The 27,906-nt window shown below is 48.0% G+C and overlaps 1 protein-coding gene across 1 annotated transcript; it reads right to left on the reverse strand.

Moving 5' to 3' along the window:
• Positions 1 to 1,728: 1,728 nt before the first annotated feature.
• Positions 1,729 to 26,499, reverse strand: Atp1a2 (ATPase Na+/K+ transporting subunit alpha 2). Its single transcript, XM_070000293.1, has 23 exons — positions 26,367 to 26,499; positions 22,177 to 22,281; positions 21,972 to 22,031; positions 19,828 to 20,031; positions 19,222 to 19,335; positions 18,855 to 18,989; positions 17,961 to 18,078; positions 16,065 to 16,333; positions 15,007 to 15,205; positions 14,763 to 14,872; positions 14,424 to 14,558; positions 13,603 to 13,792; positions 13,308 to 13,483; positions 9,427 to 9,563; positions 8,820 to 8,970; positions 8,567 to 8,735; positions 8,172 to 8,326; positions 7,791 to 7,914; positions 7,549 to 7,694; positions 7,235 to 7,365; positions 5,494 to 5,595; positions 5,247 to 5,338; positions 1,729 to 3,887 (listed from the first exon to the last, which is right to left on the reverse strand). Exons 1-23 carry the CDS (start codon positions 26,376 to 26,378, stop codon positions 3,859 to 3,861), a joined length of 3,063 nt encoding a protein of 1,020 aa, XP_069856394.1. The 5' UTR covers positions 26,379 to 26,499; the 3' UTR covers positions 1,729 to 3,858.
• Between the last annotated feature and the right edge of the window lie 1,407 nt (positions 26,500 to 27,906).

Genomic DNA, 27,906 nt, shown 5'->3' on the forward strand with positions numbered 1-27,906 from the left:
GAACTTGGGGCCTGGACCCGAGGCTTGAACCATGAGCCTCTATGTGTTCAAGGCTAGTCTTCTATCATGTAAACCATAGCACCACTTCCAGCTTTTTCTGAGTAGTTGATTGGAGAATAGAGTCTCATGGACTTTCTTTCCTGGGCTGGCTTTGAACCATGATCCTCAGATCTCAGCCTCCTGAGTAATTTCGATTACAGGTATGAGCCACCTGGCTTCCAGTCTTTTTCCACATTAGTTATATTTCAGGTAGTAATTGGGCTTAGACCATGAACCTTCTATTTATTCTTCCTTTCTAGCTGGGATCACAGGCATATGTCTGTTGACTGAGATGGGGTCTTGATAACTTTTCTCACAGGCTGGCCTCAAACCAAGATCTTCTCCATCTTTGCCTCTTGAGTAACTGGGATTACAGCTATGAGCCACCCTAGCCAGCCCTTATATGTATATATTTTTATATACTATATCTATTTCTTATATATTTACTTCAAAAGTTAGAGAATTAGAAAACAAAGAGGTGCTAGGAGTATTTCTTTATGAATTTGGGGGTGGGCCGAAAGAACCCTTCTGGGGAGATGATATTTAGGGGTGATTTGAATGAAGTGGAGGAGCTAGGCATATGAGAGAAAGTATTCTTGGCATAAGGGCCATCAAGAGTAAAAGCTCTTGAGGGACAGCGCCCAGGCCCAGAGTTCAGGCCCCATGACCGGACCCCCCCCCCAAAAAAAAGAGTAAAAGCTCTGAGATGAGATAAAAGAAATGTGCATAAAATTTTGACAAATAAAAATTTGAGCTGGGCACCAATGACTCATATCTGTAATCCTAGTTGCTCAGGAGGCTGAAATTTGAGAATCATAGTTCAAACCCAGCTTGGGCAAAAAGTTCATGCGACTCTGATTTCCAGTTAATCACCCCAAAGCCAGAAGTGGAGCTGTAGCTCAAGTGGTAAAGTGATAGTTTTATGCCATAAGCAAGCACACAAATGGGTATCTGTATGTCACAGAGTAAGCTGGAGTCATTGCTGCTACAATCACTACACCAATAAGCATCATCATTACAGTTGAGTGTAATAAAAGGGTCAGAATATAAGTCAGCAGGAACTGGTGTAGGTTGGACTTCCTGGAGGAATGCACAAGGCCCATTCCACTCACCCCCCTACCCTTCCTCTAGAACATGGCCTTCCTCTTGACTGGCCATCACACCTTGTCTGTGACGCTTACCAACATCTCAGATGAACTTCAAGGCTGAATCCGTATTATCCTCACATCCTAACGATGTCTGCCAGAGCAGCTCTGCTTATAGTACAGGCTGTTAACAGTGCTGTTTGTCCAACCTTGTCAGTTAAGCGCAGATTTCCTTCCCCAACCCTGTCAGGTTAAGAGTGGCCTAATTTGTGTCTGGAACAGAAGCAGAAGTGACTATGAGGTTTGGCCCTCATAATCTCACATCCCTTTGCTGTCTTGGACAAGACCTTGTGACTCTAGAGGTGAAATTAACCACAAGGAAGGAAGTTCCTATTCTATTTCCTTCTAGTTTATTTTGTGACTAACTTCTTCCCTCTAGATTTTCTACCAGCACCATCTGTTTCCAGATCATTTCACTCCTATCCCTGACATCTTTGTTCTTTTTACTCCTCTCTATAAGCCAAATCTTGCTGCAGCACACATTTCAATACCCAAATGTGGGAGGGCGGCAAATATGAAGTATAGAAGTCAATTATAGAAAAGGTAACTTTTCCCCATAAAGAAATGCAACTTTATTATTTTCAAGTACATATATAGTGCCTCAAACTAATGTCCTACAGGTCACAGTAAAGATCCTGTAGCTATTTCTTTAACAAATACATCAGGATTGATAATAATTAGCCAATGCACTTGCTATACTTCTAAATGCATATCCAGAAAGTACCTGAAAAGTATAATTTTAGAAAGACTAAAAAAGCCACCCCTAACAATACAGCTTATGCTCTTAATTCACTAAACAAATGCCATTTTTATTGATTGCATAAAGATGAACTTTTGTCCACAGTCAATTAATCGGGCTCAAATAAATATGGTGTTGGATTTAGATTTCCATCCTAAAACAATGACTCACTTATTTCAAGGTTCTTCTGATAAAGCAAAATTCCACTGCAGGGAAATGAAAGCCACTGCGGGCTGTTTATGGGTCTGACGAAGGTTGTGTTTTGTCCTTCTTTTCTGCGTAGGCCTTCCATTTTCCTACGGTGTCTCTCACTCTTGCTTGGATTATCTAGATTTCTGTGTAGGGTTTCCAATACCTTCGGGACAGGTTTAGGGAATAGGCAGATTTGCCTACAGAGCAATTGTATTAGGTGAGGAGGGAGTAAAGAAAAGTATCTACCACAGGAACCCAAAGCCACCTCTCCTTTCAGGGCAAGTGAGCATGGTGACCCTTAGTGTGAAGGATGCTTGTCTGTGGGAGTGGCCCTGCCATGTGAGAGATCGAAGGTAGGTCTCTTAACATTGTCCCTCTTATAGCTCAAAGGATATGATTATGACATGACCTAAGCTGATTCTACTTGTCGCTGGGAGTTAGGAATCTTCTGGGAACTATTTCACTCCAATTCCAACTAATGGCCAGGAGCTCCTTTTCCAGGGCCAGCTTGGTAGTGCCAAGAGTGACAGATTTATGAGGATGAGCATCAAGGTTCCGCCTTGGTATGGAGTGTGGGGAGACAACTGACAGCATCCAGGGCCCGGAACAGCATGAGTGCCTAAGGACTTAGTATTCTCAAGGGTGGGATGATGCCAAGCACTGTGATTGAGACAGCTGGAGCTTCTGGGTGCATCTGGGCACGTCTGGGCCTCATGGACTGAGAGGACTGTGAATCAAGGGCCAGTGGGACACTAGGTGGCATGCAGTGTGGCATCTGTGGAACTGCTTGAATTTGCCTCCTGGTTCTATTCTGCTGCTACTCTGATGAGATATGAATTTGGTCTACTGGTGGGTTATTCTAAAAGGGAAGGATGCAGGGCCTTAACCTTTACCAGCTACCTGGAGACTCAAGACAGGCTGAACTTCTGAACATAGGTGCTATTGTTGCAGTATTGGAACAGTATTTCTTTCTTTTTTTGGGGGGGGGTCTGGTCATGGGGCCTGAACTCTGGGCCTGGGCGCTGTCCCTCACCTCTTCAGCTCAAGGCTAGTGTTGGAGCAGTATTTCTAATGCCCCAATATTAGTATTGCTTTCCTACCTTTCTTCCTTTTCTGCCTCTTTCCTCTGGACCGAACACCCTACCTGCCTGCCCAGATCTTCTCTCCAGTCCCTAACTGAGGGAACAGGCCCAGCCTCTCCAACTAGCTTCTCTTCTTAGCCTCAGGCTCTTGAACTCATTGGAGAAGCCTTTGTGATTTCAAGTTCTGAGGGGAAGCAGAGGGGAAAGATAATGAGAGGCAAGAAGGGAAGAGGAATGGGACTGAAGACATGAAGTAACACTTGATGATCTAAGGGTTTCTTCTTCCGAATTAGGCAGATCCCTGCCTTCAGATGTTTATCTATGGGAGTTGAGGTAAAGGGCTAAGGCATGGAGAGGGCTGGCACAAACCCAGTTCCTCAACAGGGTGACAGGGTGGAATAAGATGAAAAAGAATCTGGGAGGGTGACCCTAGCATGCAGTCTAATCTGAGAGTTCACAATTAGGTCTATGGAGTGGTCACTCTCGTTTGTTTTCTTTTTAAACCCATTCTCCCCAACTTAGCCTGCTGAGTTGCTTCATTGTCTCTCTCCAAATCTTCCCCCATAATACTACTGCAGTTTTCCATCCTGCCCCACAATCATCCTTGCCACGTCTCCAGAGCATCTCATCTCGCCCATGGCTGATTCTTCTTCCTGTGGACTCAGTAATATGTCTCCTTTTCCACCCAGCCTGTTAGAGAGATTGGGGTAAAGGTTACAGTGTGAGTTCAAAATGAGGCAAACGATCCATTTCTTGGGAGCTTGGGTAGCTAAAGCCAGGTGGAGGGAGAGGCCTGGGGAGGGGTTTGAGGGAAGCAGCTTCAGGTGATGGGAGGGAGGTGGAGGAGTAGGCCAGGGGCCTACCCAGCAGGCTGTGGGTTAGAGGTAAGAAGAGGGTAAGCCTGCCTTCAGGGGAGGTCTGTGTTGCCACAGTGGAGGCTGAAGTGTAAATGTCTACAGGGATCTTCAGATTAAACACTGTCTAGAAGCACTGTCCACTGATGAAATGAAGCAGCTTAGAAATATGGTCAGAGGACTGCCAGCTCTTCTGATCTTTGAGAAGTTAGAAACAGATTTAATTTAGAGCCCCTATATTATGACTATTGGACCCCCCCTTCCTCTGTGTGTGTGTATATATATGTATGTAGCTGGGTGCTGGTGCCTCATGTCTATAATCCTAGATACTCAGGAGGCTGCCAGCCCAGGCAGGAAAGACTGAGACTCTTATCTCCAATTAACCACCAGAAAACCCAAAGTGATGCTGTTACTCAAGTGGTAGAGTGCTAGCCTTGAGTGAAAAAGCTCAAGGACAGTGCCCAGGTCCTGAGTTCAAGCCCTAGGCTATTTTCTCTCTCTGTTTCTCTGTCTCTGTCTCTGTCTCTCTGTCTGTCTCTGTCTCTGTCTCTCTCTGTCTCTGTCTCTGTCTCTGTCTCTGTCTCTGTCTCTCTCTCTCTCTCTCTCTCTCTCTCTCTCTCTCTCTCTCTCTCTCTCTCTCTCTCTCTCTCTCTCTCTCTCACACACACACACACACACAAATACTGATCACATCAAACCAAACATGGTCTATGGACTGTATTTGGTTTTTAGGCCATTGCTTTTTAACCTAGTAAGTGATTTTTTAAAAAAAATTGTCAGAAAAAAAATAAGCCCTTGTTGGATGCCAAGGAATCAGGAGATTGAGGGTTGTAGTGCTAGTTCTGCTACTCCTTGCCTGTGACCTTGAATAAATAAATCCACCCTAGTACCTTCTCTTTCTCTGAAAAATCTGGAGGTGAGGTGACTAGATGAGTTTGAGGAGTCTCTTCTAATTTGAATGTTCTGTGATGTCAGGGGAAGGAGGGAGCCTTGGAGACCTGTGGTCAGTTAAGTGAGACTTAGAATCTGAGAGGTAGTAGGGAGGAAGGGTAGACTCCAGAGTCAGGTTCCTGGCTCTAAGGGTTGTGAGAAACAGGAGCAAAGGTGTAATAAAGAAATTGAGTGTTGGGTGTGGAGCCCAGAGGCGGATCAGGGTGGGGCTGGCCTGGGGGCCAGGTTGGGTAGAAGAGCTTACCCCCAGGATATCGCCGCAGGATGAGCTTCCGGACCTCATCATAGATGAAGATGAGGAGACTGTAGGGGAAGGCACAGAACCACCAAGTGACCCTAAAAACAAATGGTGGGAGGGGCAATCAGGAACCTCAGAGGTTGGCACTGCATCACACACACTGGGATTCAAATGTATAAGAGCCTGAATCCTAGGGGGGAGGGGTGGCTGGACACTCTGTGCCATGCACGCGGCCACCCGAAGGGACACTCACTTGAGTGGGTACATACGGAGGGCTACTCCCATGCCTGGGCAGTAAGACAGAAAGGCAGCTAATGCCGTCTCCTCCAGGAGTCCAAAAATCAAGATCTTGTTCCTGGAAAGGCAGAGAACAAGAGGTTTGAGATGGAGTGGGAAGGAAGAGATTCAAGGGCACCCTTGGGGGTGGAGAGGACAGGGGAGGGAAAAATATGAAGGAAGGGCTATAAAGGATACCTTCCTATGTCTTCTTCAAACATCTTCTTTTACTTTATGTAACCATAGAAACCTTTTCTTTTTCTGCCTACTGAGTTTAGCTCCAATTATTGTCTATCACACATATGTTCATAATTGTTTCTTACATATTGGGTGATCTGCTCAGAGCTGGAGATGCAGTGGTCAGCAGAGCCCTGCCCCCGGGCAGCTTACAATCTTGCTATTGCTTCAGATGCATCTCTCCAATGAGATGCTTTGAAGAGCTGGGTAATCCCAGTACTCACGACATTGAAGCAAGACAATCAGGACCAGCCTGTGCTACCTATCAAGCCCATCTCCAAAAACAAATTACAAGCAGACAAAAAAGATTCCTTGAGAACTCTTCCAGTGCAGAGCCCATGCATGTCTTACACTTCTCAGTATCTCCTACAGAGTCTATTGGTGGTTCATCAAAGATATGAATGAAGAAGAGGGTGTTTAGAAGGCTGAGGGAGCTCTGGGAAGTCTGTGTACAGGAAGTGGTTAATACATGTTTACTATGTCAGAATTGAAAAGAAGCATAGACAGAGGTTTGGGGGGAGGATTCTGGAGTCAGATAAGGAGTCTATTTCCAGCTCTGTCAAATTTGTGGCTTTGCTCAAGTTTTCCTTTTCTTCCCATTGGCCTGTAGGTGAGCTGGATTTAGCAGCCTGACCATTGTCCCTAGCTTCTTTTGTCATCCATGTGCTGCACAGAAGTCCCAGGCCTTAGGTCCATCCCCAATTTCTTAGATTCTCTGGGACATGAATGGCCATTGTTTAAGGTAGAAGAAAAGAAAGGGAACTAGCTTGGTACCTTCAGCACTCAACCTCCATTCCATGCTAGAATCCTGATAGGTGCCAGACTCTGAGATGTATGAATCAGTAGGATTAGAGTGTAAGCCAGGAACTTGGGCTTTAGAGGTAAACCTGGTAGATCCTTACTAAACAGCAAACTTAGGCACAACATTTAACCTTTTGGGGGCCTTTTGTTCACTTGAACACCAATATTTACTTTCTACTGCAATTGTAAGGATTTAATACTATCTGTGAGAGACTTGGCCCAGTGCTGGGCACTTGGTACCATGCTGTGAGAAGGCCCAAGGCTGCCTTGGGCAGCACCACAGGGTAAGTGCAGTACTCTAGACTATGTTGAGTGGTAGTGAGGAGCAAAGAATGGGGGTAGATGCCACTGGAGTAATAGACAGGGAATGAAAGGAGGCGGGAAAGGAGGAAGGGAGAAAGGAAGGATGAAAGAGAGAAGATAAAAAGGAAGGAGGAAGGAGACCACAACAAAGTATATTTTAGGAACAAAATTGGAATCAGTGGAAAGGGTTCTATCATTCCTTCCTATTTCAAATCTAACTATGAATAAACAACTGGTTAATAAAAACTAGATGCCCTGTTGTGGGCTGGGACTCAGAGAAGTGAGGTGAACTTCTGTTGGGATTCTGGACTGGGAGAATTGGTGGTCTTGCCCCAGAGCACTCTGCCTGGATGGATGGGTGCCAGTAGGGTCCTCACTTCATGCCCTGCTGGAAGACTGAGTTGCGGCGAGTCTTGCAGATGATGAGGTCAGCCCACTGCACCACCACAATGCTGGCAAAGAAGGCCGTGTGGCACGTGAACTCCACCACCTTCCGCTGCTCATAGGTCTAGGGAGGGTGAGCAGAGAGAGGTGAAGTGTTAGAGGAAAAAGTGGGACCAGAGTACAGCATGGTTTTAGGGTAGTAGTTAAACCTGGTAACCAATCCATCCTTTGGCTCCTGGACCTTCCTGCCAAGCATTATAGCCCAAACCCTCAAATGTGTGCATGGCGCTTCTGTTGTCCCACTCACCCACTCCTGTCCATAGCTGTCCTCCAGGTCATTTGTGGTCCGATCATCCCAGTCCAGGCGGATTCCCAGCAGCCTTGATGGCAGGAAACCATTCTCTGCCAGGATCACAAAGTAGGTGAAGAAGCCACCCAGTGCCTGGATCATCCCTGTGAGTGGTGGACAACAGGCAGGACTTGGGTCAGGGAAGGAATCAATTACAGAAGCCTTTGGGGGTTCCCTCCTAATCCCTGGGCCTGGCGCACCGATCTGTCCATAAGCCATGCTGATAAGTCTCTCATTCACCAGCTTGTCAGTCTGGGAGTTTCGTGGCTGCCGCTTCATGATGTCACTCTCAGCTGCTTCGTAGGCCAAGGAGATGGCAGGGACCTGTGTGCATAGGATGTGGGGACAGGGGAGGAAATTAGAAGGGATGTGGGAGACCATGGGTACAACACTGAAGAATCTCCAACACAATTCAACACACATACATGTACTAAGATACTATTCTCCTCCTGGCCCGAGTGTGTCTTAACAGTCAGGACCCAATTGGCTGCCCTGGTGCAGTTCCTTCATATGCTATCTAGCTCAGTCATTCAGGCTTCATGGCTGCCTTGCCTGCTCCCTGCCTCACCCTCAGGGCTCACCATGTCAGTGCCCAGGTCGATGCAGAGAATGGTCACAGTGCCCAGAGGGAGGGGAATGTTGGCGATGATGAACAGCAGGAAGGGGGTGATCTCAGGGATGTTGCTAGTTAGGGTGTAGGCGATGGACTTCTTCAGGTTGTCAAAGATGAGGCGCCCTGTGGGGAGATTCTGAGAGCATCAGGGAGATTGGAGGGGCTGTCCCCACCCCCAGCCCATATAGAGTGGCCTCCCATTTTCCTGAGAGAGGAAAGGTAGTATATTTGAGAGACACTAAAGCAGGCTGGGGTGCCTGGAATCATGGATTGACATTTCTATTAGGGTAGAACACACACAGGAGGCAGAGGGACTGGCTTCAGACATCCTGGATGCCACCCCAGCCCACGCCGCCGCCTCACCCTCCTCCACGCCCGTGACGATGGAGGCAAAGTTGTCGTCCAGCAGGATCATGTCAGCCGCCTGCTTAGAGACGTCAGAGCCAGAGATGCCCATGGCAATGCCAATGTCCGCCTTCTTCAGGGCAGGGGAGTCGTTCACCCCATCACCCGTCACGGCCACAATGGCTCCCTGAGGAGAAGATGTCATCATGAGGATAAAGCACCTCTCCAGGTGGCCACTGATCTTCCACCCGACTCCCTTCTCATGGCTTACCTGCCTCTGACATCCTTCCACGATGATCAGCTTCTGCTGGGGAGAGGTGCGGGCAAACACGATCTCTGTGTGGTCCCTGAGAATCTCGTCCAGCTGCTCTGATGTCATGTCCTTCAGGTCTGAGCCATGTACCACACACGCCTTGGCTTCTCTGGAGGGTAGGAGCAGCTGTGACTGACTATCTGTGCCCGGGTCTCTCCTCGCCATCTCTGGGCCTGGGCTCCTCTGTCACTTTTACATCCCTCTCCCTTGGTGTTCAGTCCCTCCACTTCTCTCTATATCCTGGCCATGTGATGTCATCACAGGCTGTAGGTAGAGTTTTCTAGCCATGTGCTACTTCCTTCTTGGCTATCTCATACCCACAGCCACCCCATTATGTGGATACATCCTAATTTTGTAGTGGAGCAATGGAAGTTCAGCAAGGCAGAGTGACTACCACCAAAGTCACACAGCTCATTGGTGGTAGAGTCTGGACAGAAATTCAGGCCTAAGGAAGTAGTCACAGAAGTTCTGAAGTATGCTGTTTGCGTATCCCCCAGGAGACAGTGAAGCTCTCACTGTAGGAGAGTACATGTTGCTCAGGGATAGGATTCTGAAAAGGCCTCACCTGGGGTTGACTTGACTCACAGGAATGTTGAGCCGGGCTGCAATGTCTTCCACTGTCTCATTACCCTCTGATATGATGCCCACACCTTTGGCAATGGCCTTGGCTGTGATAGGGTGATCCCCAGTCACCATGATCACCTGGTGGAAAGGAGAAAAGGAACACAATGTTAAGAGATTGTTCCCATTCCTTCCCCCAAAGCTAGTGAAGCATCTAGGTCACGAGATGTCTGAAGCTGGTAAATCCCAACCTAAATAATGGAAGTATGTTCAAGTGTATGTGTAGTTTGGAGCTGAAAAATAGCTGTCTTAAGCAAAAGAAGACATCCATGACAGTGACAAGTTAATGAAGGTCCCTTGGAAGAGAAGCTTGGGTTGGGTTGGTTAGGCTTGTTCTGAAGTGTCTTTAGGAGCTTAGATTTCATGGATATGAGGCAGTCAGAGCTGGAAGGTCACTTCCTTTAACAGCTCCCCTTATTACATGGATGAGGGAGGATTCACAATTGGCTCTAGGTCCCAGAACAAATGAATGAGTGTGAGTGCTGCAAGTCTGTGGATGGACACAGTGCCCTGTGGCTGGCATCTTGCTCCTTTGCCTCAGCAGCCCTACACAGTGTTGGAAGAAGAGTCCTGCCTTAGCCAGGATAATGTCTACTGCTGCTGCAAAATGGATGGAGTGGGATGAGAAGATGGTCAGCGGGTAAGGTAAAAGGCTATTAGCATAAAGTATTCAAAGTTAGATGAGGGCAGCATCTGCCTGTATGGTTTGTGGGGAAACTCGCACAGATCCTGAGAAGTAAATTGCTTCAGATCTCACTCTTTCTCTCCAACCCCATATCACTCCACTAAAACTGCCCTCAAGTGGGCCATCAAATAGAAAAACAAAAGGTGAAATCTCTAAATCTCACCTTCCTTGACCCTCTGAGGCATTGACAATGTTGAGGACTCCTCCTGAAACCCTATGCTCTCTTGGCACCCACATCTTCTTTTGTCCTTGTTCCCCTCACCCTGCACCCCTCTGCTTGCTCATTCCAGCCTAGTAGAATGGAGCAAGCACTGCCTTGGAGTTGGATAGGGGAACAAAACCTAGATGCTGTCTGTGTGGAGTCTTGGAACAATGGAGATGATTCCCAGCTTTCCAGGTTGTCTTGAAGACCACATGACATTATGTGGATGCCAAGTGTTAGCTGTGGCCTTCTATCCTCCCTCTCCTCACTAGGTATTCTTTGTCCACTTTCCCATACATATTAGTATAGCCCACAGTTTCCTTCTCTTTCTCTTTTCTAATGTGTACTTCCACATCAATATTATAAAACATACTAGTTTGTACCTGTGTGCTAATGAGATTCAAATTTCCAATCTTGATCCTCTTTCTTGAGTTTTAAAGTATATTCCAACCCTGAAATCTCTCTTTGAGTTTCTTACAGGTACTTCAAACTTACTGTCCAAACTTTACTCTTTTGTTCAGTTGTTGTTTTGTTAGTGATGGTTGTGGGGCTTGAACTCAGGGCCTGGGTGCTGTCCTTGAGCTTTTTCCGTTCAAGGCTAGCACTTTAACGACTTTGAGCTACAGTGCTACTTTTGTTTTTTTGGTTGTTAACTGAAGATAAAAGTTTCACAGACTTGGGCTGGGAAGGTGGCTCAGTGGTAGAGTGCTTGCCTTGCATGCATGAGGCCCTGGGTTCGATTCCTCAGCACCACATAAGCAAAAAGAAAAAAGCCGGAAGTGGTGCTATGTCTCAAGTGGTAGAGCGCTAGCCTTGAGCTGAAACAGTGCCCAGGCCCAGAGTTCAGGCCCCACGTCCGGACCCAAAAAAAAAAGTTTCACAGACTTTCCTGACCTGGCTGGCTTCGAACTGCGATTCTCAGATTTCAGCCTTTTGAGTAGCTAGAATTACAGGCATGAGCTTCAGCACCTGGCTCAGATGGAACTCTTATCTCTATTCCCAGGTTTGGAAAGGCCAAACCTGCTCCTCTCTACATGAGATATCATCTGCTCTATTCATTCTGTCCCTTTCTCTTTCATATTCTCTACAACTCCTATGCCCACTTGATCACCAAGTTTTCAAAACATTTCTCATAAGCAGCTATCTCTCAATCCCTTTTTTGCTGTCCTGGTTCAGGTCATCATCATCCTTTCCCTTATCTATCATGTAGCCTCTTCACCTGTCTCTTGATTTCCAGTTGTTTCCCAAATCCTGTCCACCTTGCGTCCAGATAGCCTTTAAGCACCTATGACATCGGTAGCCCTGTATGGGCTATGAGATAAACCCTGAGTCTGGCAGTTAAACAAAGTCCTTTCAAATGGCCTTGAGTCAATGTTCCAGTCTCAATCCCCGGTGATCTCTTGCCATCTCTCCTCTACCAACTCCATCCCCCACACCTCTGCACAGTGTAGGCATGTCAGAGCACGCAGTGTTCTTTGCTCCTACCAAGCCTTCCCCCCCTTCTGCCTACAGAATCCTCTTTAGCCTTCAAGGCCCAGATCAGATATCATCCTTCTATGTTAAACATTGTCCAGTTCCCTGAGGTAGAATTAACTGCTCATGCTGACTTCCCTGCGATCCCTTGCCCGGGTCTCTGTGGTAACCTCCACCATTGCAAGAGGCACTTAACCTGGCAAGAGACTCTCGGGCTTCTGGCTGACTGTGCTTCATATTCCTGATCCACCTCTTAGCAGTGGTTCTATTTTGGGAAAGCTATTTACTGACTCTGAGTTTCCATTTGTTTTGTCTTTAAATGAGGACAGTGAAGCCTGCCTTACAATGTAAGTGGTTATGGGTTCAGAATTCACACCTATACACAGCACCAAGTCTTCTGATGCGATGGTGAAGAAATAGACGGTGTGATTCAAACCCTGTTTTAGCAACTTGCTATTTGGCCTTTGGAACATTACTCTGTACCTCAGTTTCCCTCTCTATAAAACAGAGCAAATACTAGTGCTTACTCAGAGAGCTGTTGTGAAGATTAAATATCATATAGGTCTAATGCTTAGAACAGTGCTTAATTCATGTGAAAGTTAAGCAAAAATGACCACAGTAGATACTCAATGACTCTAACTATCATTGACTATTTTGTCATGGGCTGTAAAGTCATCTGTGCCTGAGAGACCATGAAAAATGGGGGCCAGGACCTGTGTTTTGTTCATCTTTGCAGCTACAGGGCCTATCTGGCCCTCAGTGAATAGACTGAGTTGCACTGATTTGGGAATTGGTGAGATGTTAAAAACAGGATAGCCAGTGATGGCCTTAGAACTGGTGATCAGAAAAAGAGGAGAGCAAAGAACTGTTTTGGTAACAGGAAAGTGAGCTCCAAGATGGAGATTTGTGTGTTAACCTCAGTGCCTTGCACAATGTCTGATGCCTAGTTGATAAACAATGTTTATGCACAGTTGGTAAACAGTATTTGTTGAATAAAGACCACCAAGAGGAGAAAATGGAAAGTGAGAAGTGACTGCAGTTGGAGAAAGTCTGTGAGAGGTGTATTTGAATTGCAGCAGGGAAGGAGAGGGTGAAGGGAAAGAATGGGAGCAGACAAGAGTTTGTTAAGTCCATTCCAAATAGATAAAATGGGCAGCAGTGGGAAGGCTCAGATAACTAGGTCTACAAAATGGGAAGGTGTGTTGTTATGGAATTAGAAGGGAAAGGTTGGGCAATGAACTATGCCAGGGAGACAAGTGCGCAGGAAATTGACTACTCTGAGCAAAAGGGAGAGGTGATAGTGTTGGGCTGGGGGGATCTTTGCCTGCAGAGAGACAGTGTCTCCTCTGAGTCAGAAGGAAAGAAGCCACCAGGAACCAGTGTCTCCCCAGGGCAGCAGCTGCTACAGCCCCTTGACTTTGGTATGGGGCTGACAAACATGGAAGGGAGGAAAGGAAACCAGTACCTTGATGCCTGCACTCCGGCACTTGCCCACAGCATCTGGCACAGCTGCGCGGGGTGGGTCAATCATAGACATGAGCCCCACAAAGCACAGCTTCTCTGTGGGAAAGTTGAGCTCATCGGTGTCAAATTTGAAGCCTCGGGGAAACTTTCCAGAGGGCAGGTTCAGTTGACAGAACCCTGAGGAAGGGCAGAATGGAAGCGTGAGAGCAGCACAGAGGCTGCTTGGGTGCCCCCTGGGATGCCACAGCGGGCGAAGGATCCCTCTCTCAGCCAACTTCTCTGTTGCTGTCTCTCACCCAGCACACGCTCCCCTAGTCCTCCCAGCTCCATGTAGGCATTTTGAAAGGCATCTTGCATCTCCTTGTCAAGAGGGATCTCCTTGCCCTGCACCAGAATGGTGGAGCACCGGTCCAGGATGCGTTCTGGGGCCCCCTTCATCACCAGCACGTGGCTCTGGGGGCTGTCTTCACGCTCATGGATAGACAGCTGGAGAGGGAAAGGCAGTTACAGAGGGACTGTATTTGTCTTAGTGGTTCTAGTGCCCAGCATGGGGTCTGATACAGAACAGCTGTTGTAAGGAAATGTTTAATAAAAATAACTCAAATGCATCAAAGCCTGTCAGCAAAGGGAGACTCATTGTGCATGGAGGGGTGTTTGTTCAACTCTTCCAACCCAAGAGTCACTGCCATAAGACATTATTATGATCAGACAAGACAGAATATTTGAAGGGATGAATGGTTCTCCTAAACATTTCCTACCCCACTTCAGCCCAACAGGCTTTACCTTCCTGGCTCATAGAGAGTGTAGCCAAGATTGTTCTTGGCACTTAACAGGGGCTGCTATACAGCCTTGGACAGGTATATCATAAGGGAATTACTAAAGTGGGCTTCAATTAAATAGGATGGCAGAGTTGAAGGACCATGTAGTAGGGACTGTAGTAAGGGTTCAGGAGTTAGGGAGTAATTGCAACCAGACATGCTGTCAGACAAATTGTCCTCGGGTAGGCAGGGGTGAGACATTGCTGTCTGCAGATGGCCTTGGATGGCCCTTTTATGGAGTTTTCCCACTCCTCCCCATTTTGTCCTGTTTCTTCCTCTAACCTAGCAGCCCAGCAGACCTGGTACTTGTTGGTGGAGTTGAAGGGAATCTCTGCCACCTTGGGATTCCTGTCCCTCATCTTCCTCACTGAGCCACAGGACAGCTCAATGCACTTGAGCAGAGCTGACTCGGAAGCATCACCGGCTGTGTCCCGCTGCCAGAAGACAAGAGAATTCACTGTCAGGGCTGGGAAGGGACGAGAGTAGAGGACCAGGCAAGGATGATCTTGAGGCTCCCGAGGCAGTCACAGGGCGTGAGAGGAAAAGCCCATCTTTGGGACACATCCTCCAAACACACCTATGTGTGCACATGTGCACACGCATGCATGCACATGTGCGTGTGCTGGCTGAACCCCTACCTTAGACACAGAAATGTTCTCCTGCCCAGCCTTGAACACAGCACGGTTGCAGAGACCAGCAATCCGAGACAGGGCTGTCCACGTAGGGGATCGCTTGTCAAAAGTGGCCCCTGAGAGACAATAAGGGAGAGACAAACAGGAGCTCGGCCTCCCCTTAGAGGCTTACCTCCCCTTCAGCCACTGTGTCTTGCCAGTGGCCTACTCAATCTCTGCCCCCTGCACCCACTCTAGAGCACCCAATCACCAGACTGGTCTTCAGTAGTATCAGCCTCATGGATCTGGTTGTCAAACCACATGTGGGCGACCGTCATGCGGTTCTGGGTGAGGGTGCCTGTCTTGTCTGAACAGATGGTAGATGTGGAGCCCAGGGTCTCGACAGCCTCCAGATTCTTCACCAGGCAGTTCTTCCGTGCCATACGCTTGGCTGTCAGTGTCAAGCACACCTGGTAGAGAGAAAGAACCAACAAGGGTCAAGTAGAGAGCCCAGACACCCATGACCTTCCCCTTGACTGTAGCTCTCTTCCTTCTACCTTAGTCTTATTGCAAAAATATGAAGGAGAGCTAGCAGTAAATAGTGATGTGTTCAACTTTAGGCATGCCAAATAGGACCATAGGTGTGTATTAGGATAAATGCCCAGCTGAGACTTGACTAAACCTCTGAGGATATGTGAACCCAGAAGAGATACTGTGGGAGGAAATGGACTTGCTTTGGGACTACTTTTTATAGTCCCAAAGCAAGTCCAGGAAGTGCAGATCGCAGGAACCTGGGAAGTCATGTCAGGAGGAGAAGGAGAGGATACTGTAGGGGACCAAGGGCAATAGAACTGGGATAGTGACACATCACTGTAGTTAATGAAAGATGGAACTCTAAGAGGATGGGCACAGTATCCATTTCAGCATCAGAGTGAAGGATGGAGGCTGAGAAATGTCACTGGATTTGCTAGTTAGTCATTGTTGACCTTTGAGAGAGCTTTTACAGGCAAGTTGGCCAAGAAGAGCCGGGGAATCCAGAGGGAGAAGGGGTGAGATGAGCACACGGATGGTGAGAAAGGTGACCATGACAAGCGCAGGAGAAACTGAGGGTCTGGATGTGGCCCAACCTGAGGTTTTGTGGTTTTTGTTTTGTTTTTCCAGACTTAAACTCTAAGCCATGTATTACGTGATTTCTGAGTACAAGTAACACGTGACTAGGAATTCCAAGGGGGAAAAGTCACCAAAAGGCAATAAGTTAAGCCACTGCACCTCTCCCATTCTGAGGAGAGTGTAGTGAGCTGTCCTCATTCCAGCCTGAGTGGCACTCACAGTGACAGTTGCCAGAAGCCCTTCAGGCACATTGGCCACGATGATGCCGATGAGGAAGATCACTGCCTCCAACCAGCTGTAGCCCAGGATGAGAGAGAGCACAAAGAAGGAGACTCCCAAGAACACAGCCACCCCTGTGATCAGCTGGATGAAGTGTTCAATCTCCATGGCTATGGGTGTCTGCCCAACCTCTAGGCCTGAAGCCAGAGTGGCTATGCGGCCCATCACTGTCCGGTCACCGGTGGCAATCACAATGCCCCTGGCAGTGCCTGAAACAGGAAGAAGCACAGGAATGGGTGACCTAGGGTTGCCAGGACTGAAGTCTCCTTGTACTCTGTGAACAAAGAAAATGATTGCAGACTAGAAAGGCCGAAGACTCAGATCCTAGAGCTCCCTTTCAGTAGGTTGTACCTGACACAGGCTCCCCCTCCCTTCACAGATGACCACTTCTATTCTTGGGCTTGAGGAGAAGCCTTGCAAAGTAATGCTAAAGTTCAAATGGGGGAGAGTCAATAAATGAAATAAAAATTGCCTATACTACTACAGCAAAATCAATCTTATATTCAACAATATCACAAAGCATATTATTAACAGAAACAAAGCACTTGCGGATTTTTTTATATTTCTTTCTCAATGTTGGGCATGAATATAAAGAAGTTAGGCAATCATTAATTCTTGTGTGACAGTACAGGAGTGTGGTACAGCAGAAAGGTCTTGGAGTCTGCCAAATCTGGGTTTGAATCCCTGCTTGAATTCCTACTCAGGGGTTGTTTTAATAATTAAATGAAGTAATGATGTGCTTTACCTAGACCAGCACCTGGCACACCGTAAACATTTGACAAATGTTAGTTACATTCATTTCCTCTCCACTCCCCTCTTCAAGTCTAATTGCACAATGAGCAGGAAGAGTATCTTATCAGGCATTTCTGAACAAATCAATTGTGGAAAATGTTGGGCAAATTTCAGAACCTCAGTACATTAAAAATTTAGGACATTTAATATGAAGTGGTATTTACTGTAATTCCAACTTGCTGAGGAGGAAAACAACCCCAAAGCAACATAATATCCTGAGAAGAAAGGAGTGATAGGAAGGGAAAGGTAAGGAGTTGGGGTACAAAGCCTCCTTTGCCGTCTCTCAGACGCCTTTGGGCTAGTCAGAGCTTCCCTCTCCCACTATCTCTGCCCTCTGCTCCTCCTCTGAGTCACCCCTGACTCAGCTCCCTGGCCTGATCATAGAATGCACAGGCTTTGGTTGCATTTAGACCCTTGCTCTTAGGTAACGGCAACATCAGGAGTTCTTGTTAACAATTATGTTCCATCTCCAGGACCCAGAACAGAGATGGAGCAAACCTGTCTATTATGGATCTTTTCTTTTGGCACAGGTCTGGATGAGGACTGAAGTACTCACGCGTTCACCTGGCTTGAAACTTCCTGACCCTTCCCAGCTTGGGGCCCGGGTAAAAGTGGAGAAGCAAGTAATTAGCCCCAAATCACAAGCAATAGAAGGCATCAGATGCATTTACAAGCCTCCTAAGAATCATGCTTGATCTCTGAGGTGTGTGTGTGTGTGTGTGTGTGTGTGTGTGTGTGTGTGTGTGTACATTTGTGTCCATATGTGCATGTCTACACAGTGTGTGGGGAGATCTCAGCCCACTATTCTGAAGACTGAAATCCGCACAGTCTAGAGTTAGAGCTCTTCTAGTAGGGAGGTGACTTTTCCATGGAGTTGTTTCGCCTCTGGTCAATGCTCTGCTCTGTGGCAGTGATTCTTCAGAACCCTCCATCTCTTAATGTCCCTCTTTGTAGAAGGGCTTTGGCCAAACAAACCCTCAATCCAACTCCTCAGGACCAGGACACTTCCCGCTCTTGTATTGGGATGGCAGCATAGTTTCTCACCTTCCACACAGTTAGTAGAGAAGAAACAGATATTGCGGGTCTCCAGGGGGTTCTCATGGGTGAACTCAGGGGAGCGGGTCTGGGGCTCGGACTCTCCTGTTAAGGATGAGTTATCCACCTGCAGGGGAATGAGTATGCAGTCATTCTAGCAGTAGCACATGCACGTACACAGCTGTGGTCCTGAGCTGAGCCAGCTTGAATCACCCTCAATTTTCGTGACATGGACAAAATTATACTTGCTCACATCACATATTTATGGCATTAATCAGCTATTGTTCCTGCTCTGCTTTGGCATCCTGGCTCTTACTGATTGTATGTGACTTTGGGTTATTTACGTAACTACAAAGCTTCCATTTGTTCATCTGTAAAATGGGGAATATAAACAAAATCACTGCATTGCACAACTCCAGAGGTGTCCCTAACACTGTAGTCTGTGAAAATGCTTTTACTCCTCCAGGAATTGTTCAGGGCATAGCCTGTGTGCCATATGCAGCAGCTCTACACTATTAGGTCATTAGTGACCCCAGGCTGGCCTTAACCTCAATTAATCCTTCTGTCTCTTGAGATTGGGATTATAAGTGTGTGCTCTCACACTCAACTACACCATTCTTCCATAGTGAAACAGATAGTCTGTGTGAACCGTCTGACACCTACTTGGTATGCAGTACACATTAACTATAAAAGGAATATCAGGACATATAGCATTCCTCATACGCAACTACATGAAGGTAGCAATAACCTTCTATATGCTAAGAGAAGATTCAGCTATGAGGTATGAAGAGAGGTTGGCATTTTAAACTGAGTTTCCTTTTAAACTTCAGATAGGACCCTCTCAGCTCTATACAGTCTGTTTCTTAGACCCAACCACCTCTAGATCTGGTGTGACCCCCTCACCTTGCAGCCGTGAGAAGAGATAATCCGGAGATCAGCAGGGACACGGTCTCCACCCTTCACCTCCACCAGATCTCCCACCACCACCTCCTCCGCATTGATCTGCATCTTCTCTCCCTCTCGGACAACAAGGGCTTGCTGTGGACAGGCCATGGGCAGCTCATGAAATGCTTGTCTCTATCCCTTCCCCCTTCTCCAACTCTAAGGGGAAAGAGAAATACTCCCCACTGTTAGTGACAAAACTAGGTCTCAGTGTCGAAAGCTGGAAGATCTTTTCTGTCCATTTCCATCTCTGAGCACACAAGGAGGTGAGGGTAGGGGAGCTGGGCCATCCCATTATACCTGAATGGAGCCCAGCCCCACCATCTACCTGAGGCACCATGTTCTTGAAGGAATCCATGATCTTGGAGCTCTTGGCTTCCTGGTAGTAGGAGAAGCAGCCTGTGACAATGACCACGGCTGCCAGCACCACACCCAGATAGAGCTGGTAAGAAGAGACAGTTGGAGGGACTTAGCATTCCCCACTTTACAGGGACTATGCTACTCAGGATGAGCACTCAAATGCCATCCTATATGAGAGCCCTGGCATTCATATGTGCTTAGGAGTGAGAGTGGGAGAGGAAGTCCTCTCTAACGTCTCTCTATCTTCCAAACCTCAGTCTCCTAGGATGGAGGGGGCAAGGAACATTCTAGAACTAGGACTTCTCCAGAGGTGAAAACTCAGAGATTCAGACCTCCCTGCTTAAGTGGGAAGGAACAGGGAGGAGCTGTCTCACTCATCATTGTGTGTGTGTGTGTGTGTGTGTGTGTGGAGGTGCTTTGTAGATAGGGCACAGGCTTTTCCCATTTGGGCCCAAGAAACTAAGACATGAGGATCTTGTTCCTTGCACCTTCCCCACCACTACATTGGGGGATTTAGAGTTGGAAGACAGAGCCATGGGGGGGGGGGGCGCAAAAGGCCAGGTGTGTTGCTTACATTGTCATTGGATGGTTCATCTTCCATGGCAGCCTGGATACCATAGGCTAGGAAGCAGAGGATGGCCCCAATCCAGAGCAGGATGGAGAAACCCCCAAAAAGTTGACGACAGAACTTGACCCACTCTGGTGTTGTGGGGGGTGGAGTGAGAGCATTGGGCCCATCCCGGGCCAGAATGTCCTGAGCCCGCTGGTTGGTGAGGCCCTAGGGAACAAAGAAAAGTATGGAAAACATACACATGGAGCCAACTTAGTCCCCACCATACCCCTGCAACTCCTTGGCAAGGAATGGTGACCATCTAGAGAGGATGTAGAGGTCTCGAAGACTGAAGAGGATCCCAGCCTTTTGAAGTTCTGGAGCCACTTCTGACTGTGGCTTCACCTCTGAAAGTTCTTCTATTGAGATGTGTATTTTGGTTAGGGACACAGCATCTCCCGTGGGAAGCCTGGATAAACATCCTGGAAAAATACCTCTAGAGTCTTCCTCCTGTCTCTTTTTCTTTAGGTTCTCTTCTTTTACCTGAGCTTCATAAAGAGACCTACGGCATTGTCCAGCAGGGTGATCTTTGGCAGTCACCTGTCATTTTCCACCGGAAAGCCAGGCCAGGGTGTTTCTCTGGCCCCAAGCTGGCTCAGAGGTCTTTTTTTTATTTTTGTCCCCATAGTGTCTCATGCACCATTAGTGTCCACCGTTAGTGTCACTAGATCACTTTGGGACTCTGAGGACAATACCAACAAAATCCCTAGTCTCATGGAGCTCATGCTCTAGATTAGTCATAAGCACAATAAATAAATGAAGAAATGGAACATAGAATTTCAGAAAAGATGGAAGGAAAGGAGTATGTGAGAAGGTATCAACTCACTAAAATTTTTGGTTAACAAAGTTTTATTTGCTTGTTTTTAGATGAGGACTTTCTTTCTTTCTTTCTTTCTTTCTTTCTTCTTTCTTTTTTTTTTGGGGGGGTCCAGTTGTGGGGCTTGAACTCTGGGCCTGAGTGCTGTCCCTCAGCTCTTCAGCTCAAGGCTAGCACTCTACCACTTGAGCCACAGCGCCACTTCCGGCTTTTTTCTTTTTGCTTGTGTGGTACTGAGGAGTCGAACCCAGGGCCTCAGGCATGCAAGGCAAGCGCTCTACCACTGAGCCACCTTCCGAGCCCTAGATGAGGACTTTCTATATTGCCTGAATTGGTCTTGAACTTCTGGGCTCAGTAACCCTTCTAGCTCAGCCTTCAAAATTGCTAGAACAATAACTATAGTACAGCTATTGCACTGGTAAGATTAATAAACTTGTTTTCCATATTGGGTATTGAATCAATATAGAGCCTCACACAAGCTAGATTAAGACTCAGCCTCATTCCCAGCATTCTTTTATGTTTTGTTTTGAGACAGAGTCTTACTAAGGCCTTATTAGTCTGGCATCAAACTAACAGTCCTCCTCTCTCAACCTCCTCAGTAGCTGGGATTACAAGCATGTGCCACTATGTTCAGCTTAGGCTAACATTTTTTTTTCAGTATTGGGGCTTGGACTCAGGAGTTCTTACAGGTTAATATTTTTCAAATGTTTCGAAGGGGTGGGCTCGGCAATCTGACTATGCTACTTGCTTGTATGACCTGGGAAATTTGCACTTGAATCTCCTTGCTCTAATCAACAATCTAACAGTAGCTGACAAGGTTATTGTAAGGGTTAGAGAAACCACATAATGTATCTATCATGGATGGATGCACAGATGGATGGATGGATGTATAGATGGATGGATGGGTGTACCAGGAGCTCATCAGATTACCATAACAATAGGATGGATTACCTTGTTAGGTCATGTGGGTCAGCTCATGAGTGGTTATATATATATATCACTGGTTTACTAGGGGTAGAGGGCAGATCCTTTCTCAGAGTCCTCTAAAAACTGAGTTCTAAGGACTCATGGCTTCCAGAGCATTAAGAGAAAATGCTTTGTACTAAGAAACAGGAATCCACATTTTAGTTGTAGGTCTGCCACCCTCTAGCCACATGATTGGGCAAGTTCGTTGTCTCTAGGATGGATCCCTCATCTGTGAGGGCTCTACTATGGTTTCTAGGCTCTCCCACTTGATGGCGCGTTGTTCTCTTACCTCTTAGGCCTCTGCTGTAGAAACCTGTTCCCTTACCTTGGACAGGTCCACTTGGTATTTGCGCCCTAGCTCATCCAAGGACAGCTTGTGATCATCCTAAGGAGGGAAAGTGGAGTTACTTTGGGGAAGGAGGCTGAGTGCACTTGGAGCACAAGGGTAACGTGAGGAGCCTGGCAGGGGGATCTCTCTGGTTGCACAGGGCTGCCAGCTCGAGACCCTGCTGGGTGAGTCACGCCCTCACCATGTCCACCTCCTTCTTCAGCTCATCCAGCTCTTTCTCTTTTTGCTTCTTCTTGCCACCCCCATTCTCCGCAGTGGTGGCGGCAGGTGAGTACTCTCGGCCGGCCTGAGGGGGGAAGAGAGCACAGAATCAGGGGTCAAGCTGAATCCCCTCTTCCTACCATCCAGCCAGGCTGGGAAGTGAGCAGTGGACTTGAAGGCACTGACTGTGCTGGGGGAGGAGAAAGATGGAGGGGTCTAGGCTCTCACATGTAGATGACGGATGGAGCTGTGAGACCTCCACATGTGAACTGCAGGGAAGACCAAGGGACTCAGGATGAGAGAAATGCATTTTGTCTATTCAGTATATGACACATGGGTTTCTGCTGGATAAAAAACAACACACACACACACACACACACACACACACACAAATCTTGTAAAACACAATTCTATGCTGTTTAGAATTCTGAAAGCAAGTGGACAGGGCAGGTGAGGGAGGAGAGTGAAAGAGGAGAAGCATCTGAGGAAATGCCTTTGCTCAACACTGTGGTTATTGTTCTTAGGAATAACTATGACTAAGATTGTGAGGGGAGGAAGAATCTTGGAGCATCCAGGAAGAAAAGAAGGTTTGGTGGTAGAGTCGTGGAAATTGAAGGTGCAAGGCTGATGGGCTGAGAAATGTCAGTAATGGAAGATCCAAGAAATGGGAATCTGGGATGTGCTAGGAAGACTTACCCAAAACTGGAAGGAGGTAACTTGAAGGACTTAATATACCAAAGCCCAACTGGGCAAGAAGGAAACTGGGCTCAATTTGTCCCAAAAAATAAAAGAAATTATGTCTAAGAGCAAATCTAAAGCTAAAATTGTTAGGTCTAGCCAGTCCCGGATGATATGTCAACTGTAGCCTCATGAAATTCCCCATTTCTACTTCTTTTTAGGGCCGCCATCAGCTTCCAGTCATCTCAAAGAAAGCTCTAGGAAGAGAGTGGGAACTTTCTCCCTCCTAGAGGAGGCCATCTTGGCATGGTGGGTGAGGGTTGGGGAAAGGCCTGGGTTCCATGGTTCGAGTCCACTACTATCCTTCTTCAGCCCTCTACCTTCTCCCCCTTATGGGCTCAGATATAAGGTGCTTGTTTTAGAGAGGCTGCTCAGTTTCTACCTGGTGTCTTTGACTCTTCATTGGACCTAAAAGCTGCACAAAGTGGTTTGTGTTTGAACTTACAGACGGGACTTTCTGTAATTATTTGTCTGTTTTCCATGAAGAGTGAATAACTGGGAGGATTAACAGCTGAAGTGTTGTGCTTTTTTTCCTTCAAGATTATGCATGGGGAGGTATTTGTTTGTTCATAAATAATAGACTTTTTTTCTTTAGCAAATTGTTTGGTTCAGTGCAAATTTGGAATGGAAAGTAGAGAAAGTTCCCAGATATCTCCTGACCCTCCCCCTTGTCCCCCACACATGGACAACCTTCTCCACTATCAGCATCCAGCCCCAGAACAGTACATTGTTATAGCTGATGAGCCCACATGGACACATTACTATCACTCAACCAATGTCCATGCCTAGGCATGCCTTGAAGAGAAGCTGGGGCTGAGAGCAAGGGATAAAGCCCAGAGGAATTAGATGTGAAGAAAAGTACATAAAAATTAGAATCAAATGCATACATCTAGACCTGGGTATAGTGGCATAAACCTGTAACCCCAGCACTCAGGAGGCAAAAACAGGAGAATCTGGAGTTTCAAACCAGCTTGGCCCTACATAGCAAGCAAGACCCTGACCCAAATAAACAAAAATGCATGCATATATATATATATATATATATATATGCAAACTAGTTGGCCCATGCACATTGACATGTTAGATTGTGACTGAGCTAAAGCAGCTCTGTTCAGTGCCTTCTGTCCCTAAGCTCCCACCCTGTTCTCCTGGCCCAGAGCTTGGGCATATGGCCCCTCCCCCTCCTGCCCTGGCAAGGATCTCAGGCTCTGCAGCCAGATCCTGCAGAGATTTGAGGCCAGTGGCTGCCCAGGCAAGAAAGAAAGAGGAAGCAAGGACCCCCCTTCCTCACTCTGTGTCTCCCTCCCCCACCACAAGTCCCTCTCCCCGGGTCTTGAATGCTGGAGGAGAACAGAGAGTTCTTTCTGAGAAAGCCAGAGGCTGGGACAGAGTGGGGGCAGCTGGACATCAGCCAATTGCCCCCCCCACCTCTGCCTCTGGAGAAGGCTGGGCTTCCTCCCACCAGATATGTCCCTTCCCCCAACTCCCACGCTGCCCTCATGGCACACCGTAAAGGGCTGAGGGTTGGGCCTTGCTCTGAAGTGAAGCGGCTGGGAAGAAGGAACGAGAGGTAAAAGGAGCATGGGGACAGAGGGTAGGCAGTAGAGGCATTTTCTCTTCAGAGGCTTAGAATCCTGTCTAACAGACAAGCCTCTGATCCCAGATATTGCTGTCATTCATACCAGACAGACCAGATCAGCCTCCTTTGAATCTTGCTATTAACTCTCCCCGAGGTAGATGAGGGGCTGCAGGGGTTCAAGGGGAGACGAAAGACTGGTAAAGTCAAGGCCAAATTGCTTCCCAGGCAGGACTACTTATCTAAACTAGTCTACCTTGCTCTAAGGAAGAGTTGTGTGTGTGTGTGTGTGTGTGTGTGTGTGTGTGTGTGTGTGTGTGTGTGTGTGTGTGTGTGTGTGTGTGTGTGTGTGTGTGTGTGTGTGTGTGTGTGTGTGTGTGTGTGTGTGTGTGTGTGTGCCTATACTCCTTTTTTCTACTTGAGTTGGGGTTGGAGGGCTTGCCTGGCCCACCAACCCTGGCCTCTTAGGCGCCTTGCACATGAGTAAGAGATGTCAAGGTAAGGCTAAAGGTCCCAGGTCATCCACAGTGCTAAACATCTTCTTCTGTGAAACCCCCACCCCATAGGCCTATCCTAAGGGCAGGCCAAGAGTCCCTCACTGCCTCCCAGTGACATCTAGGCTCATGCATGCTCCAAGGCTTGGGCATTTGCAAATTTACCTGCTGAGACACAATTCAGGTGAGTGAGTATTCATGAGCACTTCCAGTGTATAGGGAACATGTGGTCATGGACAGACAGATAGACACACACACACACACACACACACACAAACACACACACATATATATTCTATTTCTAGCTCCTACCCTAGCTCAGGAACCCTGATGTCCAGGCTCAGAGTTCTCTCAGCTGCTCAACTTTGTGCGATAACAACGCGTCCTTGCCTGTCTCCTACTGGGTCCAGAAATTAGCCCACTGTGCCCCCTGATCCTGTCTTTCTTGCACTCTGCTGGGTTCTCCATGCCCTTTCCCTTCATGCTCTCTTTCACCACCATTCCACAAAAGGAAGGCAGCCAGGCACAGTATGAGAAGGGATTGGGTCACTTTTCTCCATATGGGAATTTCATTTCCAAGAATTGGAAGCCTTGTCCCTGCCTGCCCCGACGTGGCTGTTAATCTTCCCCTTGGCAAAGCCACTGCTTCAGAATGCCATAGGCAGAGGAGTGGGGGCAGCTGGGGTGGGGGCAGCCCTCACCAGCTTCAGGGCAAGTCCTTTAAGCCCATGGCCTGGAGCCGAGGACAGAGCTTCTGGGGACATCCGGGAGGTGCTGGGGTGGGGGCTGAGGGCACATCACTTTTCCTCCCCCACGCTTCCCAGCTGTCCAGGGCACACTTGGTCCCTGAACTGGTGTTGGGAACTGCCTGGTGACTTTGGGACAGGATGCTCTGTTGCTCTGTTGCACCTATCCAACTTCAGAAGACAGCCCCCTCCCCCCTGCATTCTCTCAGGCTGTGACTCCCAGAAGGATAAAGATTTTCAGTGGGCAGAAAGGATGGAGAGAAGTCACAATGTCAAACATCCCTTTAGCCCAGAGGCCAGGAAATGTGTTGAGAGAGGGACAGCCCCGGCAAGAGGTGCATAGCAATATGAGGATGCGGGCAAGGATGGCCTGGCCTTGCGGGGAGAGGTGCAGGGGAGTGGGCTTTGGAGCTCGTTGTTAGAAGGGCTAGGAGGAGGGCAAGGACAGGTACAGAAGAGGAGAGCACTGGGGCTCATGGGTGCCATGGGACATGTACATGGGAGATTGTTAGCTCCGAGTTCAAACTATCCCATTCAGTTTCTCTCTCCCCCTCCCTCCCAGCTCATTCCTCCCTCTCCCTCCACAAAGTGTCCCCTACTCTTAGGGGATACTTACCCCACGACCCATCTTGGGCCAGAGTTGGCCTAGGGGGACCTAGGCAGGAGAGGTCACCAGGAGGATCTCAAGCTCACACCGGTTGACTGGGGCAGCTGGAGACCCTGGCAGACAGACAGAGACAGCCGGAGCAACAGGGTAGCTTTAAATAGGTCCCTCTCCCCCTTACCCCGCCTTCCCCTCCTCGGGAAAGAAACAGTTTGTTGAAACTGGATCCCTGAGGACTCCTCCCCTCCCACCCCTTTAGCAACTGGCCTGTTGGCCAGCCTGTTTTGTCCTGTGGCTGCACCCCACACCACCCCAGCTCTTCTCCATACCCCCCCAGGCCTCTGGCAGTAGCAGTTGGGGGTGGCAAGGGGAAGGGGCTGTGGTGTGTGGGGGGGGGGATCCAGGGAATGTGGCCCTTAGGGAGCAGTCAGTTCAGGATCCCAGGATGTCCGAGGCTATCCCTTCTAACCCTTCTTATATTTCCAGGTGGGAAAATGATGCTCAGAGGGATTTCAACAATTTGAGCTAAAAACCGAACCAGAATTCAGGTCTTCTGAAAGCCGAGTGCTGGTGGCTCATGCCTGTCATCCCAAGTACTTAGGAGGCTGAGATCTGAGGATTATGGTTCGAAGCCAGTCCCAGCAGGAAAGTCCATGAGAATCTTATCTCCAATTAACTACCATAAAAGTACTTAGACATCAATATCCAGGCTCTGTGCAGTCTGGAGGTTTGATGGAGAAGTCTCCTGCAAGCTGTACCTAGGGAAAGAAGAGGGAATCTTGCCTTGGGCTGGAGGCTCATCTTCAGCCCCATACCATCTAGGAAGAGGGACAGAGGAGATGACCCAGGCAGGGTCATCCACTGTTCATTTGATGAGAAAGCCAAAAAGTGAGTGTGGGGGGTAAAGCAGGAAAGGAGAGAGGACAAGTTCCTGTTCCCATTGTCTCCTCCCAGCACTCAGAGGACAGGACTGTCCAAAAGTGTTCCCAATTCTCTCGGCTCAGAGCTGGAAAGAAGGGAAGCCAGCTGGGTAAGGGCAATTCTGAGAGGCCTGGAAGGAGGACAAAAGGAGAGAGGAAATGGGGCTTTGGCTGGAGGCCTATGGTACCTGCTGGCTGGGCTGGGTCCCTTGTCTCCCAGAGGGAACTCCCTGCAGAGAGTTATGGACCTTGCTTCCAGTGAATCTACTGTGGGGGCATGGGACACACTTCTAAATTCCCTAAATAACTGCTCCCCTCTGGGCCTGCAGCTGAGATTTTCCATTACAGGGATCTGGAAGGTCACATACCATTTGCACCCCCCTTCTTCCTCCTGGGTCCAGGAAGGAGGGGGACCTTCTCATGTCTCTCCATGCATGGTCCCCTCTGGACTTGGATGATTTGAGCCTGGAGTAGAATAGCCAGGGAAACAATGAGGGTTTCTGTGCAGTCCTTAAAGAGCAGAATGTGTAGAACCGAGAGAAAGGAGGGTAGCGGAAGATGTAACAGGAAGGCGCATTGCCCAGAGACTGGTAGGCAGAGCAGACTTGCTGTAGGCCTAGGGGTGAACAAGA

The sequence above is a fragment of the Dipodomys merriami genome, unplaced genomic scaffold (genome assembly GCF_024711535.1).
Source record: "Dipodomys merriami isolate MVZ:Mamm:240054 unplaced genomic scaffold, mDipMer1.0.p SCAF_56, whole genome shotgun sequence".
In the NCBI taxonomy this organism is placed as follows: domain Eukaryota; kingdom Metazoa; phylum Chordata; class Mammalia; order Rodentia; family Heteromyidae; genus Dipodomys; species Dipodomys merriami.

Bases quoted from the DNA above. Each gene is read 5' to 3' on its own strand.
- Atp1a2 (XM_070000293.1), bottom strand. The intron at 19,336-19,827 runs GTAAGCAACACA...TCTTCTTACCAG, and splicing joins ATGAACCATCCAATGACAAT to CTCTATCTGGGTGTGGTGCT. The intron at 8,327-8,566 runs GTGAGGCGGCGG...ATCTCCCCACAG, and splicing joins CGTCACGGGCGTGGAGGAGG to GGCGCCTCATCTTTGACAAC.